Source organism: Chinchilla lanigera, unplaced genomic scaffold, assembly GCF_000276665.1.
Source record: "Chinchilla lanigera isolate Chin_1 unplaced genomic scaffold, ChiLan1.0 scaffold00155, whole genome shotgun sequence".
Taxonomy (NCBI): Eukaryota; Metazoa; Chordata; class Mammalia; order Rodentia; family Chinchillidae; genus Chinchilla; species Chinchilla lanigera.
In genome coordinates this window covers 1,111,186-1,131,060 of record NW_004955556.1, presented here as the reverse complement: position 1 = coordinate 1,131,060, position 19,875 = coordinate 1,111,186, and the positions used below count along the sequence as shown (strand labels likewise).

The window sequence follows — 19,875 nt, the reverse complement described above, 5'->3', positions numbered from 1 at the left end:
ACTGTTATGGCTTGTGTCTAGATGTCCCCTCAAAACCTCATGCAGTCATAGGTGAGGCTTTTGCAGAGGTGGCTAGATTACAGTGTGTGATGCTGGGATGGATTCATGGTGCAATGCTAGGCTCAAGCGCTCTAGGATTAAGAGTATGAGTGCTACCTTCCCTAAGTAGCCTGGATAAGATAAAAGGAGTAGAAAGTCACTGTTAAGGTGCCTTATTGTTTTTGCTACCTTCTGCCCACCATGAACTATTTCTCCTCTGTGATGCCTCTCTGCCAAGCCACCCTGCCTTGCAGCTGGTCGATTATGGACTAAAACCTATAACTGTGAGCTAAGTAAAACTTTCCCCCCTTTAACTTTGGGTGTCAGGTAATTTGTCTCAGCAAGGAGAGAAAAGTAACTAAGACACAGGCTCTTCCTGTTTCTGCTTTCCAGCCATCATGAGGAGAGCAGTTTTCCTCAACTAGTTGCTACTATCATGATGCTCTGTCTCACCACAGGCCTAAAAATGATGGAGCTAACTGACCATGGATTGGAACACCTGAACTTGTAAGCCAACATGAATCCCTCCTCCTTTAAGCTGATTTCCACAGGTATTTGTAACAGTAAAGGGAATCTGACTGACACACTATATTTCCCAGCACTAGGTGCCATCCTTGCTGTACCCAGAGATCTTATCTTCCCCACATAAGGCAAGGCCCAGAAGGGAAGAAAGGGGCCCAACCTAGCAGGGGTTGTGTGCTCAGGACAGGCCAAACCTGAGTGTCAAAGCAAGCTCCAAGTGACACTGGCTGGCTCTGACCTCCCCAGCTATAACTTTCCTCAAGGAATAAAGGCCTGCACACCCCCATTTTTTGGGCCTACAAAGACATATGCTTTGACAAAGGAACAAACAGCTTTACAGAGGCATAATTGAGGTACCCTAAAATTTTCTGATCATAGTGTACAATTCAATCATTTTAATTAGATTTAACAGATAAATAAAGTTGTGTGATTATCACTACAATAGTTTTAGAGCATTCTGCTCACTGTCAAAAAGCTTTCTCTTACTCATTTATAGTTAATCCTCACTCCCACACGCAAGCAAACACTAATTTACTTTCTGTCTCTATCAATTTACTTTCTCCAGGCATTTCATTAAACAGAATCATATAATATATGATTTTTGCAACTGGCTTCTCTCACTCAGTTGTATTTTGAGACTGGTGTATATTGCACTGTTTCATTACTAAGTATGCAGTAATTCGGACACTGTATGCACCATGGTCATGTTTAGATCGCTTCAGTGTCTCCCTACTAGGAAATAAGTGGCTATGAACATGAAGGTCACTGTGTGGCCATCAAAGTTCAGTTCCCTGGGTTCATTCCCACACGGAGAACTGCGGGGCCCCAAGGTAAGTTTAGTGTCTTAAGAAACTAACAACTTGCTTTCCCAAGGGGCTACACCACTTCACAATCCCACCAGCAATGCACAAGGATCTACGGTCTCTACACCCTCTCCAGTCCTTGGCTGTGTCTAGCTTTTGGATTATAGCCATCCTAGTCAGGATGTAGTGTGATTTTAATTTGCATTACCTAAAGACAAACGATATTGAACATCTTTTCATGTATTGTATATTTTTTTTCTTATTGCACTGCAAATTGAATTTAGGTTTTTGCACTAAGCTATATCCCCAGCCCTTTTGTTATTGTTTATTTTGAGATTGGGTCTTGCTAAATTGCCCAGGTTAAGCTTGTGAACTTGTGGTCCTTCCTGCCTCAGCCTCCCAGAGTGCTGGGATGACAGGTATGCTCTACCACACCTGGATCATTTGTGTATCTTCTTTAGGGAAACATTAATTCAAATCTTTTTGCCCATGTTAACTATGCTGTGTCATTTTACTACTGAGTTGAAGAGCTCTTTACATAGAAACAAGTTCCTTCTAGTTTATTAGGTCTATGAGTATTTTCTCTCACTTGTTTGTTTATATTTTCACTTTTAACAGTATCTTTAGAAGTGCAGCTGTTTTTCATTTTATCAATTCTTTCATTTCTGATTCTTGCACAGGATGCCTTTTCCCAGCTCAAGATAAAGATTTGTCTCCTGTTTTCTTCAAGAACTTTCATAGTTTTAGCTTTTACATTCAGGTCTCAGCTCATTTTTAGTTTGTCTTGAAGACCATGAGCTAAGGATCTCTGTTCATGTTTGGTATGTGGACATCCATGGATCTCAGCACCTTCTGTTAAAAATCAGGCTTGGCTAGAGCTCATCTGGCACCTTTGCTGAAATTCACTGGACCATAATTGTAAAGATGTATTTCTGGGTTCTTGGTAATGTTCCATGGAACTCTGTGCTTATATTTAACCAATCCCTAAATGTACTGGTTACTGTAGCATCAGAATGGGTTTTGAAAGCATTGTATATAAATCCTTAATTTTTTTTCAAAATTTGCATATATAATCCAGAATCATCTTGGCACTTTCAACAGAAATATGTGTTTAATTTCTTTGCACAGAGCTTCCCCCACTGTTGTTTTGTTACTGATTGTTAGTTGACTCCACTGTAGTCCAAGGACACACTACATGATTTCAATTCTTTTAAATGTGTTAATCTTCATTTTAAAGCCCAGGATATTCTCTGTGTTCATTAATGTTCCATGGGGCTGAGGAAAAATATGTTCTTCCAGCGTTGCTTGTTTGATATGCATCAGGGGATCGGGCTGGCTGATTCTGCTGTTTACATCTTCCACAGCCTTACAAACTGTTGGTCCGAAGCAGGTCTGTCAGTTGCTGAAAGGGGGGTCTGAGGTTCCCACTAAAACTCGATTTATCTGTTCTTTCTTTCAGCTCTTTAATTTTGCTTGATATTTGTGGCTCTTTTGTTCAGTGTATTGCAGGTCTCCTGATGGATTGATCATTCTATCATCTCATGTTCCTCTTTGCTGTTAGTAAGTTTTTTTCTGTGAAGTTTACTTTGTCAGATATAGTATATTGACTCCTACTTTTTTGGTGCCTATGTGATATAGCTTTTTACAACCATTTACTTTCAATATACATATATCACATTGTGCAGGAAGTGAATTTCACATACACGATATATTTGGGTCACATCTTTACACTTTGCCAGGCTGTATGACTAAAGTTGTGTATTTAGAACATTCACATTTAAGTCTACCATTTTATTTAGTTTGTTTCCTATAAGTTCTCATTCCTCCATTTTTATGTGACTTGAATATATATTAAGATTTAACTCGATTTTTCTACAGTGCTTTTAAGCGGGACTTTTTGTATAGTTATTTTAGTAGTAGCTTTTGGCATTGCAGTGTTCATGTTTGACTGACCACAGTCTACTGGAACCAATATCCCTCCACTAAGTAAAATGTAGAAACCTTTCTTCTGCTGAAGTCCTTTTATCTCCATCACTTTTGAGTATCACTGTCTTGAGTATCAGATGGTTTTATACTTTTGTTTCCATCATCAAATATGGTATTTAACATTCATGTCTATACATGGAAAGTAGAACCTTCCTGTTTCCTTTCTCCTCCTCCAAAATTTGTTTTTTAGGTAAAAAAAATTTCATTTAGCCATTATTTTAAAGCAGGTAGGTTGTCTAGTAATAGACTCTTTGAGCTTTTCTGTATCTGAGAATGTCTGGATTTCCCCTTCATTTCTGAAGGATAATTTTGCTGGGTATAGTATTTGTGACTGACAGTTTGTCCTTTCAGTATTTGAGAAAAGAACTGCTTGTTTGTCCTCCATGGATTCAGAGGGAAAACACAGACATTCAAGTTTACATTCTGCTTAATTTTATATATCTTCATGTGTATTTCATTGGGTTTATCCTGTCTGCTATTCTTTTAAATCAATGAGGTTTATTTTTCTTTTGATAAATTGAAAATTTTCAGCCACTATTTTTTCCATATTCCTTTAACTCTATTTTTTCTTTTCTTTTGAACTCTCATCACAGAATATCAGATTTCTTGTCCTGTAGTTCTTGAGGACTGTTCACTGCTCATTCATTTTTAGGTGTTGTCTCTCTGTGGTTCAGGATAGATGAATTCTATGGATCTGTCCTCCAGCTCACTCACTATCCACTGACATCACTCATCCACTCAGATTTTTATTTGTTATTATATTTTTCTGTAATTCCCTTTTAAAAAAATAAGTTTTCTTTATTAGCGGAAAGTTTTTATTTTGCCACTTGCCTTAAGAGATTTTTCATTGCTTATCAAAACATTTTTATGATCAGTTTTAAAGTCCTTTGAGCCAGGCGTGGTGGAGGCTGAGGCAGGAGGATCATTGCAAGCTCGAGACCAGCCTGGGCTACAAAGTGAGCTCAAGGCCAGCCTGAACTGCATAGCGTGACCCTGTCTCAAAAAGACAAAAAAAGAAAAGAAAAGAAAGTCCTTTGATAGGTCATCTCAATACCTGATCCGTGCCACAGTTGATCTGATCAATTGTCTTCCCTCACTCAGGTTGTGATATTTGTGGTTTTCAGTGTGATGGCTGTTTTTTGCTAGTTCAGTTCAGAGGTCTACGGCCCTTAAATCAGTTACTTTTGAAGGCATGGATCCTGTTTTGTTTATCACCCAATCCTGGCCTCCTTCTGTGTGCTACAGTTCCAATAAGCTTTTCACTTCCAGAAGCTTCCCTGTCTTACTTTGTTCTGTTTGGTTTATCTGTTGCCTCTAGACCCTGGTGGCTTGGCTGAGACAATGGAAAGGGTTTCACCAGGCTGGGAGGCTGGACATCTCATGGTGAGTGAGGAGGACTCAGGCCCATGGAGACAAAGAGGTTTCCTAGCTGGGTCACTTGTGTTTGGGAACCTCACCAGTTTTTCCCTTCAGCTCTTGTATTACCTGGTGCCTATAGTGGGAGGAGTTCCTAGCCTATCTCCCTACTGGTGTTAGAGGGCTCCCCAGAAGATGTCAGAGGAACTCCATTCAGACAGTGGAAGGGATGAGCTTACCTGGATCTTCCTGTTGCAAGGTTGGGAATGGAAAAAATGGGTTAGGGTCACCATTGGATGAGGAAAGAAAAAAACATAAAATGCCCTGTAACCACGTGATTCCTCCAGTCCTAGAATCCCAAACAAGTTCACCTTCTTTCCACCTCCCAGAGTTCTCCTTTGGTTATCTCTTGAGTTATTTCGAAGGTTTATAGGTGTGTTTCTAGGGACGAGAGATAAATTGACCTGTGCTATCTCATCTGGATTAGCAGTCCCAAATCTTTAAGTGATCTGAGCTTGCAGTATCTCCTACAACTACTGTGTCACCCATGAAGTGTTTCTCACCAGCTAAAAGTGGACAAAGAGGCATTGGTGGAAAGAGATTCACTGGGAGTGTTTAGAGCCAGAAGGATCAATGTGGTTGCGGAGCACACGCTGAGCCTCTGGCAGGTAGCACACAGGCTGGGCAGCATGAGCTGCTGGGCATCTGACCCTCTGGGGGTGGTACTCAGAGTGTGGAATCTTCAAACACTCAAACATATGCAGATCACATATTTTTGGCTTGTTTATGCACAAATATGTAGACCTTTATGTAAAAATATATATTTAACCAGTTTTTTTGTAATACAAAAAAAAGTAAAACAGCAAACAATTTCATTTGATAAGAGGAAAAAAATACTCTTACCTGTTCTGAGGGCATTTCACCAAATAATGTCTCACTGTGAAAGAAAAAAAGAATAAGGGATGGTAAGGCAATGCCACTTCAAATATATGCACTTCAGGAGTGACAGGAACTGCAGGGGCCCAGCCTTTCCTACATGCTGGTGCTGCATCAGCCAAGACTCAGGTAGGGGAACCCAACAGAGCCATCCCTGGGACACCACAGTGCCTGGACATTGTCTCAGTTCTGGACCAAGCGGGCACCAAGTCACATATCCTAGACTTCCATTACATAACCCACAGTATTTATTTTAGGCCAAAGCAGGTTGAGTTGTTTCTAACCTGAAGGGTTCAACGGTAAAAAAGTCACCCAGCTCCTGGGCTGTGCCTCAGTCATGAGGAAGCCCACTTGAAGGCAGATGGGACACCTGGTCTGCAGGTAGGAGCTTTTCCCTATAAAATGGGTTTGCATTCTTTGAGTGATGTTCTTCCAGGATTCAATTTAAGGGGTCCTTGGGAAAACAGTCTTGGAGTAAGACATACTTCCATAGTACGTCTCCTTAGGGAAACCATATGATTCTAGCAAAAATACCCAGGCATTGAATCCCAAATGTGCAATATGAGGCTTACACCTGAGTTCACTTCAAATAGGAGGACAGCCGGGTTGCAGCACATGGCTACACCAATGGCCCAGTGAGTCACCCCTCCCAGTATTTGTCCATATGTACACTGACTCCTGGATGGGTCACACGGTTTGCTTAGGATGAGGGAACATTAGCCGCATGTCACAGGCACGTGCATGAAAGGCACTGTGCTCTGGAGAACTCTTCTGCCACACAAGGAGGCCTGGCTGGCCCATTGAGACAGAGGGGCCCATACAGTAGCCATCAGGCATCCCAGCCACAGACTGAGCAGCAGGACCTAGCAGACCTCCCAGCCAACAGCAGGTGTATAGGGGACACTGGTGGAAGCCACCAGAACTGCAGAGAGGCGCCCAGCCCAGACCTGGGGAATTGGATCAAGGAGAGAGTCGTCCTAAGCCTTCGGCCTTGGGGTAATCTCCTGTGCCAGCCACCAAAGCAGGTTTCAGAGCAGAATGAGACCTTCGGCCCCGGAGAGGGCTGCATGGGTTTACCTGGTCCAACCCCCCACCAATACCTCTAATCTCCCTGCATTCCATTTGCTGCATACCTACTGTGTGCTGGATAATTTATGGATGCAGCAATAATGATAGCAACCACAGTATTCCGTGAACAATTCCGGTGTTTATCACCATCATCCTAAGCTTATTAAATGGGTCAGTGGGCTTCAGTCTAGGGTGTGCACTCCCTATCCCTCTCAGATTGGACAGTTTTAAAGGAGCCAGTTTCTGGATCTTTGTTTTCCATGTGTTCATCCCGTAGAATTCACTCTCTTGCCGTATTCCTGGCATCTGACTTTTTCTTCCCTCCTCATTTAACACTTTACCCTTTCTACTTTCTAAAACCGAGGCACACCTTTTGTTGCCATGATCTGTGTCACAGAGACCAAAGTAGGATGGAATGCTGGCAGCAAGCAAGAGGGGGTATGACATGTGGGCATCAGTGCTGGGGAAAGGAGTAACTCAGGATGAGTAGCTAAACTTCCAAAAAGGGGCGCATTCTTTGTATTTGGCTTCCAAGAGCATTGAATGATGACCTAACCCAGTTGTCAGCTGATGGAGTATTAATAATCATTTTGCTGCTAGATCATTATACAACTTTTGACATCAAATTCAGAGCTAGTTTGAAGTACTGAGTGGGATAGGAAAATTTCATCTACCCTTGCTTCTTTTTCTATTTGAAAGGAGGAATTTTAAAGCTAACACCTATTTACGAAGTAGGAGTAGGACTGAGGGTAAATTCTACCCCTAAGCAGATTCATACAAGGGTAGATAAAGCAAAAACAAAAATCCATTGCAATAAAAGGATCTCCATTAGAGTTTTACTTATTATTATTATTAATTATTTATCCACACCTATAATATACTTATGAAACACATTATTTAGGTTAATTTTATTCTAGTTTTTCAATATTGCTAATTTTGCAATATTAATAACTTAATCTTATAAGGGTATTTTAACCATTAAAGACTTATGGAATAAACATGTAAAAAAGTTATTAATAGGCCATTATTTCACAGAGTATAACAAGGTGATCAGTAAAGTGCTTTCAAAATAAAAGATGTGGTTACATAAGCCAGTTCAAGACCAGCTGTACTACATGGTGAGACCCTGCCTCAAAAAAAAAAAAAAATTTGTAAAAATAGGTGAAGAAAGTGGACCAAAGATAAAAGTTCAAGGAGAGAAAGGGACAGTATAAACTTTCTAAACAGCTAAAGCTTTTTCATGGAGTCTTTAAAATAAATGGGGGTTGATGGGGGCTGGGGATTTAGCTCAGCAGCAAAGCGCCTGCCTGGCAAGCGCAAGGTTGTGAGTTCGGTTCCCGGTACCAGAGAAAAACCAAAAAATAAATAAATAAATAAATGGGGGTTGAATTAAAATCAAGACCTTCTAATGTAAAAGAGAAAGACCTGTCCATCACATTTTAAAATAGCCCTATGTGCAATGATCAGGAAACTTGACATGTTTTGAAATGATTCACATTTAAGATGGAAAATCTTGTATGTCCACAGTGAAAGGTCAAAGGTGTGCAGTTTTTAAAATTATTTTAGGAGGCATGTGGGCAAAAATATTTGCCACCAGCAGCTTTGGACTATACCCTCACAATTACCTTCTTGACACTCTTATGGTACAAGGGGGAACCCTAAAGTCTATGAAGAGGCTGATGGGCTTGCTCAAAGTCACGTGGTTGGTTTTATGGGCTGAGCTGTGTCCCCTCTCAAGTGTGTGGGTCCTAACCCCAGCACTTTAGATGCCTGTAAGAGAAGACACCCTTAGAACTTCCTGGTACTGGCAGTCACAGAGCTCAGAGGGTTCGCACTCCATTTTACAGTCAACACTTGGAGCCTCAGAATGTGTATGTGTCCAGGGTCTCAGAAGATCTGCTTCATCAATAAAGAAATCTGAATCCACACTCTACATGCAGAACTCTTTTTAGGAAGCCACCGGAGAGGCTCTGATCCCCCAGAGGACAGGCGGGCCCTCCTCCTCCAGCCTCAGGACCCAAGAGAGACAGAGCCCTAAGGCCTCCAGCTCAGGCGCTTGGTGAAGGGATCCTGCCTCAGGCTGTCCATGCATCCCAACTCTCAGGGCTCCTCCTGCCCAGGATCTCCCTCTGTTCCCCGAAGTCCCCAGTCACTGCATTCTGTCTTGTGGCCCCACCCCTCCGTCCAGAGTGTGGACTATGGCCTTAAGTGGGATGAGCCCCAGCTCCAGCCTCCTGGGCTCTCTGTCTGGAAAGGCCACTGCCTTTTGATCTGTCTTTTTGGGAGGCTGAGGGGTGTGCTTGGGGGAAGGGGAGGGTGGTATAAGGAGCCCTGGGACACCATGTCCCCTGGCTCCAGTACAGAGTGACGTCAACCAGATCTTGCTGGAGTGGCCCTGAGGGGTACAGATGATGAGGTCAGGCACGTCTCTTCCCTGCCGGCTCCAGAGATCTCAAAGACTATGCCCTTCAAGGCTCAGATACAGGAAGCCCAAGATTGTAGGACCCCCCAGGTGGCAAGCTAGATCATAGGATTCTCCAACATGCAAAGACCTCGGAGACCAGCATGCTTGAGGAACCCAGAATTACTCAGGGCTCATCCAGGACCACCAAGATTGGTGCTTTCTGGATGACTCAGATGCAAAGGCCTGGCGTGAGGTTCTGGGCACTGGTGGGACAACGACAGAGAGCAGGACAGAGACTCTGTGTGGGAGAGGAAGTGGCCAGAGCAGATGGTACACTTAGCTCCAGCTCAGGAGGTCAAGTGGAGGCTACGCAGCCGGGGGACACAGCAGGGTTGGCCAGTGTCCCTGACTTCTGGGTTGGGCTGTTGATTGCAGGGTTCCTCCTGTGCTTATATCAGGAGCTGGGCAGCTACTCTGCCACCCTTTGTCTGCGCAAATGTTGCTGCAGGCCAGCGCACAGGCTGCAAACTTTCGTGCTCTGTGGCCCCCAAAGAGGGAGTGCCTGGCTTCCTTCCCACACATCTGCCTGGGAAACCTGGAAATCCCAGGTCTCAGGAGGGAGCCCTGGAAAGACCCGACCCTCCTCCCACAGAGCACAGTTCCCAGATGTCCCATATGTTTCTAGTTTAATCAACTGGTGGGAGGCACTGATTGTGAGAATAGGCTGCAACCTGAGTCATGAGAATGGACTTGATGTTCCCAGAGCCAGGGCTACCAGCAGACACCCACAAAGGCAGCAGCCTCCTGGGGTGCACCCTGGTCTCAAGGGATGCATGACCCTGTGTCACTCTGACACATCCAGGGACCTGCTTGGACACGTGGTGCCTGCTGCTTGGAAACCAGCTGGTTGCCAGGGAAACAGGCCAGTGCCCCAGTCCTCAGGCCACAAGGGTCACAGTGATGGCTCAGCCACCTGTGGTGTTAGGAGGGGCCCTTTCCTCCTCCCCAAGGTGGGGTTGCCCTTGTTTCTAGTTGGCAGTGGGGACAGTGCTCTGTAGTTGGAGTCTAAAGATGATCATCTGAGTCCAGGTTGCCTGCAGGACTTGCTGTAACCAACAGGATGTGAGACAGTTTGGCCCTGTGTCAATGTCTAGTCCATGCCTGTCCATATTACCTGGTCACCAGCTGAGGGCTCTGGCTGCCTGCTGGTGGGACCACGGGGACACCAAAATATCACCAACCCTGCTGTATCACTGATCTCAGAGGTGACCCGAGAATGGAGCTGCTGCCGTCCTGGATCTCTACCCACTGCCTGAAGACCATCTCCTGTAGCCCAGTCTAGGGTGCAGGAATGACGTTTCTGGTCACTGCACAGGGTGACCTGTGTGCAGCAGTAGCCACCTGGGATGTCTGGGACATGTGATATTTGGGCAATGTCCTCTGGGTAGAGCCCATCGTGAGCATGAAAAGCAACCTGGCTCTGTCTGTGTCCAGAAAAAAAGATCTTTGACCAATTTTTTAAAAAGCCATATTTATCAGATCCCAATTTTATGGGGAGAAGGGCAGGAAGAGGCCTATAATCCAGGCATCCAAGTAGGCTCAGAGTTCCTTCCTGCAAGCCCACCTGTCTGGCCCCTGCAGGAACCCCTGGCTTGAGCCAGGCTGCCCTCCTGGGCACCTCCTTCCAGTGCCCGCGGTGTGACAGGGACAATGGCTTTTATCAAGGACCTGTGGGGGGAGGCAGGAGGCTTGGATCTGGACAGGGTGGGCTTGAGATCCTGAGCAGTAATGGGGCAACTCTGGGTGCCTCTAACTCCCCAGCCAGGAAAAGGGGACTTAATATGAGTGTGTGAGGGCAAACACAGATCCACAGAGGGACTGTTCCACCTACACCAAGAGCCCCTCTGCTGTGCCCGGCCTGAGGCTCCTGGGGCCTTATTTCCCCAGCTCAGTGGACACAGCCTCGGCTGGGAACCATTGCTCACCGGCAGTGAGTTCCAGGGACTCCAGGGGCAATCTGGAGCTGGCATAATTATGGCACTGATTGGGGATGATGCCTGATGATTGTTGGGCAGGGTGCTGGGCACAGGCAATGGAGAATTTTGACAGGTGAAGATTCATCCCGCTTGACTTTGAATGACTCTTCAACATTCCCAGGGAGGAACAAATCTACTCAGGAGAGCCGGGGACCTGAGTCCACTTGACATAATGTATGTCTCTGCCCATTAAACATGCAATGTGTGTTTTCAGACTGTGAGAGCCACGTGAGAGTATATCCTTTATTCGTAAGCTTGTCAGGAGTTGGGAGTTTCCAAGGAGTGTCCCCCCTGTGGGTTTTAAGCTGTATTTATATCCATCCACACTTGTCCTGTCATACGCCTATTACGTTATCTTATATAGCATTTATTTCAAAAGTCAAATAGTGAAGACTGTCTTCTCTGAAACTCAAACTTGTTCAAAGAAGAGGTGCAGCACTAAAATGTATTTTACTGCCTTACAAATTACTTTCCTCTTATTTCTCCTTTAATTGTAGAACATTGGGTGGGGTGGGGGACAGGCAGCATAGCTTCGCTATGGCTTTCAGTCTGAACCGTAATGGGATCATCTGGACACATGTTGTGAAGGGTGCTGGGTAGGTAGAGGTCAGAAGAGCTGGCCGGTGGCCTCCCTGCAGCAGTGTCTGATGTGAGCAGAGGGTGGCAGTTCTGGAAATCAGGGGGGCTGCTGCTCTACACCGGAGCCTCTCATAGAGCCTGTCCTTAGAGTGTGGGTGGTGGTACCAGCCTGAGCCTGTTGTTGAGGATCCCTCCAGACAAAGCCAGGTGCTGGGGGACTGCTGGAGCCAGGGAGAGTGGAGCAGGAACCAGGGAGAATGGCATGAGCCGAGGGTCAGTAACTGCCACCCCAGAAGGCACAGGTCAATTCCTTGGCCCAGGTGCTGAGGCTGTCCTGACAGCAATGCCGGGCCTTGCAGTGGGGCTGCGGACCAAGCCTCACTTCTGCCATGGCCTGCTCCTCTAAGACCTCAGCCCTGCCGTCTGTCAACAAAGGCCACGTGGCTGTCATGAAGGAGGACACAGAGGGGCCGAGCCAGGTACCTGGCCCACAGCAGATGGGCAGACCATTCTGGTGACAGCTGAGAGGGGCTCAAGACCTGGGCACAAGTGCATGCAAGGCCACCTGTCGTCCACCTCATGGGGAGCAGCTGGGTCCCCGTGTGTCCCAGTCTGTCCCGCTGGACCAGCTTTGATTCCCAGCTTCCTGCCCTAGGAGCTGGCAGCACACATCACACTCTAGCACAGCCAGCTGGGAAATGACTCTGAGGCTTCCAAGGGCAACAGCTGGGAGCAGAGCAGCTGGCACAAACCCCTGTGTGCACCATTTGCTGAGCACCTGTCCTGCTTTTGATTCCCAGAGGAATGGGTCACACACATGTCCCTGCTTGCAGGGTCCACTCAGGAGAGGCTAATGCCCACACCCAAGTGGGGTTCAGGCCATAAGCTCAGACAGACAGTTGGAGAGGACGAGAGAGGAGCTCAGGTGTCACTGAGTGGGTGGTAGGCGCCAGGAAGGCAGCTCTGGGAAAGCACAGGGATACACACTGCTGGGCAGATCCTTAGGCTGCTGGGTATGGAAACCCAGGCTTCAGGAGAGGCTCAAGATAGAACAGGCAGCATTCATGGAAAGATGTCCCCAAAGATGGAACTCCTGAGAAGGAAATCTGAAGAGGCAGAAGACAGAGTCCAGGGAGTGAAAGGCCCCACAGGAAAGGAGGCTGGAGGGGGACTTTCCAAGTCCCACTTTCCTGCCAAGTGGACACTCGCAAGAATGTGCTGTCTAGTTGAGGGCAGTTCAGGAACTTGCTCTAAAACAGTTTTCTAGGCTCATCCCTTTGGGGAAGGAGGGAGGGATTGGAGGAAAAGAGGACTGAAACTAGGTTACTTTACTTTAGCATTGCCTGAGCAGAACACACTTCTCACCCACTTTGTTTCCAAGTCCTGGGTAAATCGTGCCTGACACAGCACGACCTTCCCACCATGGGTGCACTGCAGGCCCTCTGCTGCCCTGTTGCTGCCCGTCCCAGGGGGGCATGACCTTGTAGTTGTCTTACCTCTGGACTTCCTCTTGTGCAACACAGACTGGCAGACGATGACGAGGGTGAACAGCAGGACGCTGAGGATGCCCACGCAGCACACGAGGACGGCGTACATGTACAGATCTGGAAAGTGAGGACATGCAGGTAACCGTCACCAGAAAGGCACAAAATCAGTCCTGCGTGGGATTCCAAAAGTCCCCAGGCTGCAGCCATCAAGGGTGCGGTGGAAGCACAGACACAGATGGATGAAACAGAACATAGTGAGCCCAGAAACAGAGCCACCCCAGTCTACTAGGTCAGTTCTGACAACTCAGATGGCAGATCGGCGGCAGAGGTTCACCCTTTCCATCACTGGTGCTGAAGAACTGGACTTCTGTTGCCAAAAAAATCAAATTAACCTCTCATGCTATATATAAATTAACTCAAAATGACCCATGATGCTAATTTAAAATATGAACTAGCAAACTGTGAGGAAAAACACAGGAGAAAAATCTTGGGGATCTAGGAGTTCCTCGACTTCACACTAGCAATGTCCTCCATATGAAATTTGAGCACTGGCTGTGGCTCCATGACAGAGCAGTTTCCTAGCAAGTAGCAGGCCAAGTTCAATCCCCAGCATCACAATGAAAGTAAAATAAATAACTCGAAAAATTTGGTTTCATCAAAATTGAAAACTTTTACTCTGTGAACAACCATCAGAAGAGGGTAAGAAGTTCAGCTATAGACTGGGAGAAAATACTGGCAAGCCATACATCCAACAGAGAACTAAAAAACTCTCAAAACCCAACAGTAGAATGTAAACAAACAATTCTGTTATTTAGAAAGTCAGCACAACACACAGAGACATTTCACCAAAGAGAATATACAGGTGTTAAGCAATTGTGTGAGAGAAGGTTTAACTTCTTTAGAGTTAAAGAAAAGTAAAATTAAGCCAGGATGGAATACCCCCACACCATCCAGAATAGCTAAAATAAAAAGCAGTGCTCACACCAGATGCCAGCAGGGATGTAGGCAAGCCGGGTGGCCCACCCATGGCTGGTGGGCCTATAAAATGGTGCAGCCCCTTTGGGAAACTTTTGGCCCATGAAAATGCCAGAGACTTTTGCTGTTGGCTACTTGGTGTCTCCAGCTTCTCTTCCTATAACAAATGACTCTAGGCTGAGCATCGATAACCTGAACCTTAATATGGCTCTCACTGTAAGCTCTTAAGATGAGATCTGTGGGAGTCCAAGTGCCGAGTCAGCAAGCACACACCTTGCAAGGCCCTTGGGACCAGGAGGAACAGTCAGCTAAGTGCTGAAAATGAGGAAGCCAGGTACTGGGGGCAGCCGGCCGTGGGGCTGGCCAGTGGCTGGGTTCCAGGGGGAGCCTGTAAGCACAGGCAGGCTGAGGGTCCATGAGAGGAGTGGGGTGGGGAAAGGAGCCAGAAAGTCAGGTTCTCTCCATCTCTCCCTTATCTGGCTCCTAAGGGAGCAGGTACAACCTCTAGCCCTGGAGTCCAAGGGGTCTGCTCATCTCTCCAAGCTGCCCAGCATTTCCACCGGAGCTAGCAGGAGTAGGCTTCTTTTCCTGGCCACTCAGAGGTCTGGGCTAAAAATAAGATGCTGATTTCCCTCTGAATCCATGGCTTCAATCAAGGGTAAGAAAGAATAATATTCTTTTAAAAAACTGCATCTGTGCTGCATGTGGAGAGATCTTCTCCTTGTCATTATCCCCTACACAGTGCAGTGTAGGAACTAGCGGCATGGCATTCATATGGCAGTAGGTATTATAACTTATGAGGTGACAAGTACATGGGAGGTATGCATAGGTTGTATGCAACCAGAATGCCATTTTGTATATCAAAAAGAAGACTTGAGCATCTGGGGATTTTGGTATAGGGCAGGGGCGTGAGTCTTGCAGACTCTGGACCACTGCAGGCGCAGTGCACCTGTACTCACTCAGGAGGGAGGCCAGGAGAGCAGCCAAAGGAAGTGCCTCCCATAAAGGACCCTGGGGCGAGGCACAGTGCTAGGAGGAACCACAGAGCATTCTAGAAACCCAGAACAAAGCCTCAAGTGCAGCATTTCCCACACGGAAGCTGCTGGGAAAGCCCTGCAAGAAAGCCAGACCAGAGGGACAGGGACAGAAGCAAGGCTGGAAAAGCTGGAAGTCACTGAACATGAGGTACTCAGGATGCAAACAGAAAACTGTTCTCATACTATAATCAGAAGCATCTTTCTGTGGATGCTACTGTGTTTCCAGGCAAGCGCCACAGACAGGAACACGGAGGAGCGGTCAGCCGGGACAGCGTCCCGGGCCTACTTTTCAACAGCATGAACCACATCAGCTAGGATCATGGGTTCCCAGCAAGACCCTAACTGAAGGACATAGCAGGTTCACATCCTTCATGGGTCACCAGAACACAAGATGACTGAACCACGGCAATCTGGTGACCAGTCTTGGACCTATACGCTGTTGGGAAAATGAACACAATTCCCGACCATTTCTGGTTTGAAAAACATGGTAAATAACGGCCACATTTCCAGGTCAGACAATACCGGGACATTGGGGCATCACATCTGCCCCAGAGATGCTGAGGGATGCAAGAGATGTGGATCCCTGAACCAAAAGCAGGCGATTTGGCTTCCATTTCCTTCTGGAAATGGAGAGAAACCGTCCTGTTGAAGTTTCCCTGCCAGGGAGCAGAGTGGCTTGACCTCCAACCTTGCTTTCATCTTTCCTTAGTTTCACGTTTCAGGAAGCAAGGAGAGCCAAGGCTGCAGTGAAACAGCAGCTGGTAATTCTCCTGCAGGGTCCTGGCAGCTGTGCACATCTGGGGTGACCCTACCCTGGTGGGAGGCAAAGGCTTGGAGGCTCAAGTATAGCTGCAGGTCAAAGCCTCCATGCCGTGGTGCAGAAGGAGCCTGATTTCCTTGGGCAGCTGCAGCTACAGAACCCAAAAACATCTGGTTAGTCCAGAAGGCTCAGCCTTTGCACCAAGCACATGAGCACTCGGGGCTGTGGCCACCAGCCAGTGGGCTCCGCCCACCCGTGAGGCTCTCCGCACGCACAGGAAACTGTGCTGACCCTGCCTGCTCTCTGCTTTGTTCTTGAAACTACAGCAGCCTTTAAAGGTGCCACTTTACTGGAGGGAAAAAACTCAGAAAGAACATCTCACCTTCCAGGATTGGTGGCAACCTGTCCCCTAAACTTTGGGTTTTTCCTTGTTTCCAGCATTCTTTTTGGGGCATGAAATCAACCACTTGCAGAGCCTGTGCAAACCTCTGACATTATCTCCCTTCCTGGTGTATTGTGCAAACAAAAACTGGACCTCAAGCCATGGTCACAGAGTCAAGACACCTTTGGCCAGAATGGCTAGGCTGCCCTGAGCCTCAGCCTGCCCTCCTCCCTCCATTCTCTGGCTGGAAAGGGGCTTGACATTGCCCTAGCTGCCAACCTGTCTTTTCACCATGCCTGAAAGCAATCTCTCTAAATGTTGGCTCAAAAGATTCCAAATTCAGCCCTGGCCAAATAACACTGTCCAAAAGCTGAAGCTAAGCCTTCAGGCCCAAACTGAACAAAACCTCTGCGTATCACCAAATCTGAAATTAGCTTGTAAAATACCACATAGGGCCAGGGGTGTAGGGAGTGCTTGCCTAGCATGCTGAGGCCTTGAATTCAAACCCCAGTGGCACAAAATTAAAATAAAGCAAAATACCTCATACGCCTGCACACTCACAGTATTCTAAAAATGATGCTATCATCCATGGATGCATTTGCCATTTTATTTTTTGCCATTGGACTTCCCAAGGCACCCTTGCCATTTTTAGACTCAACTGCATAAAATGCCCAGGCCTCCCTGAAGCAGATGGGCAGGCCAGCTGGGGTGGCTGTGTACACTGCAGGGAGATCAGCAGGGTGACGCTGTCAGCCTGACTGCTTCTGCCCTGGCACCTGTTGCCTGGTAACCTGGTGGGGCATTCAGCTGGGGCTGCTTTGGACCTCGGTGGCCTCAGCATTCCTCAGCACTGTCTAGGAGACCTGCTGACCCCTCCCTGCCCCCAGTGAATCAAGAAAATTGGGATCAGTGTTCTACATTTCCAGGACAAATTCAGGCACCTCGGAGATGCAGCTCTGGCAATAACATCATGTGCTTCTACTATTTTTTAATGCAGCTCATAAAACTATCCTGCTCAGGGCGTAATACCTGAGCGAAAGCCTTGAGGGATTTTAACTTGCTCCAGCAAGGGGCCGGACAATCGATGCTTGTTTTGTTCAGCAGGCACACAGCCAGGCAGAGCTAAGCCCCAGGAGGATGGCCATCCATCCGCAACCCACATCAAAGCCTCCTTATCCGGGAACAAAAGGTAGAAGGCCTGAGAGCTGCACTGGGCACTTCCATCACCACACCTGACCTCGACAAAATCATGGTGGGTTAAAAAAGCTAAATACAGATGATTCTACTGCTGCTACTGCTGGAATCGGAGGAAAGGCCAGCTGGGAAACAACTGCTCCAGGCACGCAAGAGGCAGCAAGGATACCAGCTGCCAGGAACCTGGCTCTGGTCTCGCCATGGAGAGGACATGCATGCAATGGGACAGCATCTACCAAGAGGAGATGCAGAACACTGCTGATGGGGCATAGCGCCCAGAGGTTCTGGTGATGCTGGGAGGTGTGTGGGGACCAGGCACTGCAATCCTTCCTAGTACGTAAAGACTGATTTTGGGTTCCGCTATGTTTGTAAATATAGTCCTCAGACCACTTGCATCAAACCACCTCCGACCCTGAGGCAGTACAAATTCTTCCGTCCCTTCCTGATATGATAATCAGAACCTCAGGGATGGAGCCCTGAGTATCCCCAGGAATGCTTAGCATCTGATGAGTCACAGCCCTCCTCACACAAGTCAGATGCTCTATGACCCACTTAGGGACTCGCCCCACTACGGCTTCAGGGCACAGGGCAGCTAGGTCCCCTCAATTTGACTAAATGGAAAAAGAAGAGTAAGCCTTGCTTCTTCTACTGTGTTATTCTGAGGAATAAGGGCACTTTCATCCCTACCCATGGGTAAGCAGTCCCCAAATGACAGCCTGGGGATTATTTTGCTAAGAGAAAGTCATCAGATAAAGAAACAGCTGCTAGGAAGGGTGCAGAAGAAAAGTCAGGGAATACAAAGGGTCATTGTTTCTGCCCGAGCACAGTGTCAGAAAAAAAAAAAAAAACCACTCACATCTCTAAACCAAACACTAAAGCCTAACAAGCCGCTTGACTCCTCTGCTTTGCAAACTTGTTCACAAGTGATGTTTTCCTACAGGGATGCACCTTGAGACCATAACGTGAAGTGAAATAAATCAGAAAAATAAGCTCAAATAGCACACAGTTTCTCTTAGATGAGAAATACAAAGCATAAATAAGTTAAGGAGCACATTAAGAAAACAGATAATAGGAAACAGAGAGATAAATCTTTTGCAAATAGGAAGGGGACCAAGAAATAGAGTGAGGGGAGAGGGAGAGGTGGGACAGGGCACGTAGAAAGAATGAATATGTGTTATGTACAACTCCCCTCAATAAACGTAATCATTCCGTACTGCAAACATGGACTAATAAAAGTAACAATTAAAAACTAAGTTATGTTTTCCTAAATGGTACCCTGGTGCACTGCTGTGTGAGTGGTTTTGAATCCAAAGGCCTCTACCCATCCCCCCAAATGTATTGCCCTTTTGCAATCCTATCTGGCTGGGCCATTCCTCATCAATAAATCCCATACCTTCACAAAGTTTCAGGCCCCCTTTAACACTAACTAGCCTTTCCTGGATCAGAGGCCCTGCCTGACTCACACGTACATTCTTTCACTGTTCAGATCATAGTCCTCAGTGACATGGATGGGGATGACAATTTCTCTAACCTTTCCTTTCCTCCAGGCCGTGCTCGGTACCCTCAGCACTCTTGACATTTGGAGCCAGAGTTCTTCGATGCGGGACTATGAGATGCACTGCAAGATGTCCTTGCCTCTACCCTCTAGGTGCCAGCAGCATCCCCACAGTGGTGCTAACTGAAAACATCTCCAGACCTTGACAACTGTCCCAGGGAGGGGCACAGTCTCCCCCACTGAGAATTCTGCTCCAAGCCTCAAACCTGAATATGCATCAGAATGACCAGGGGGTCTCAAACCCAGGGAGTAAAACCCAAATTACCCAGTGACACCCCAAACTTCTGAGCTTGAGCCGAGGCAGAGGCTGAAGAGGGCTTTGGTAACAAGTGGCCAGGTGACACTAATGCTGCTGGCAGGGACCTCACCGGGAGCCACTGCTAACACCTTGAACTTCAGCCTGGCTGCAGGCTGCAGTCATCTGAGGCCCTTTCAGTAAGTTCCAGCCAAACGAGAATCTCTCTAGATGGGTCCAAGCATCTGTGTTGAGAGCTGCCTGGGTGACTCAAACGTGGGTGGGAAAACAACTTGCTTAAAAATTTTCATACTTTCTTTTTTTTTCAAAAGGAAGAAGTAAAACTGTCTTTATTCATAGGCAAGTTGATCTATATAGAAAATCCTAAGGAATCTAATTCTAAGAAATCTATTTTTTAAAAAAGCTTCTAGGTATATTACACAAGGTCATAGGATACAAGGTCAGAATACAAAAATCAATCATATTTCTATTGTTCTAGTGGCAACAAGCAATTAAAATTT

The 19,875-nt window shown here is 46.7% G+C and overlaps 1 protein-coding gene across 4 annotated transcripts in view; it reads right to left on the bottom strand.

Moving 5' to 3' along the window:
* The window catches only part of Vstm4 (V-set and transmembrane domain containing 4), a 75,091-nt gene that overhangs the window by 29,856 nt on the left and 25,360 nt on the right, over positions 1-19,875 (bottom strand). For all 4 annotated transcript variants that reach the window (XM_013508816.1, XM_013508815.1, XM_013508817.1 and 1 more), the window contains exons 5-6: positions 13,226-13,333; positions 5,610-5,643 (exon numbers count right to left, since the gene is read on the bottom strand). In XM_013508816.1, the coding sequence (XP_013364270.1) occupies positions 5,610-5,643; positions 13,226-13,333 (142 nt within the window). The remainder of the gene's footprint in view (positions 1-5,609; positions 5,644-13,225; positions 13,334-19,875) is intronic.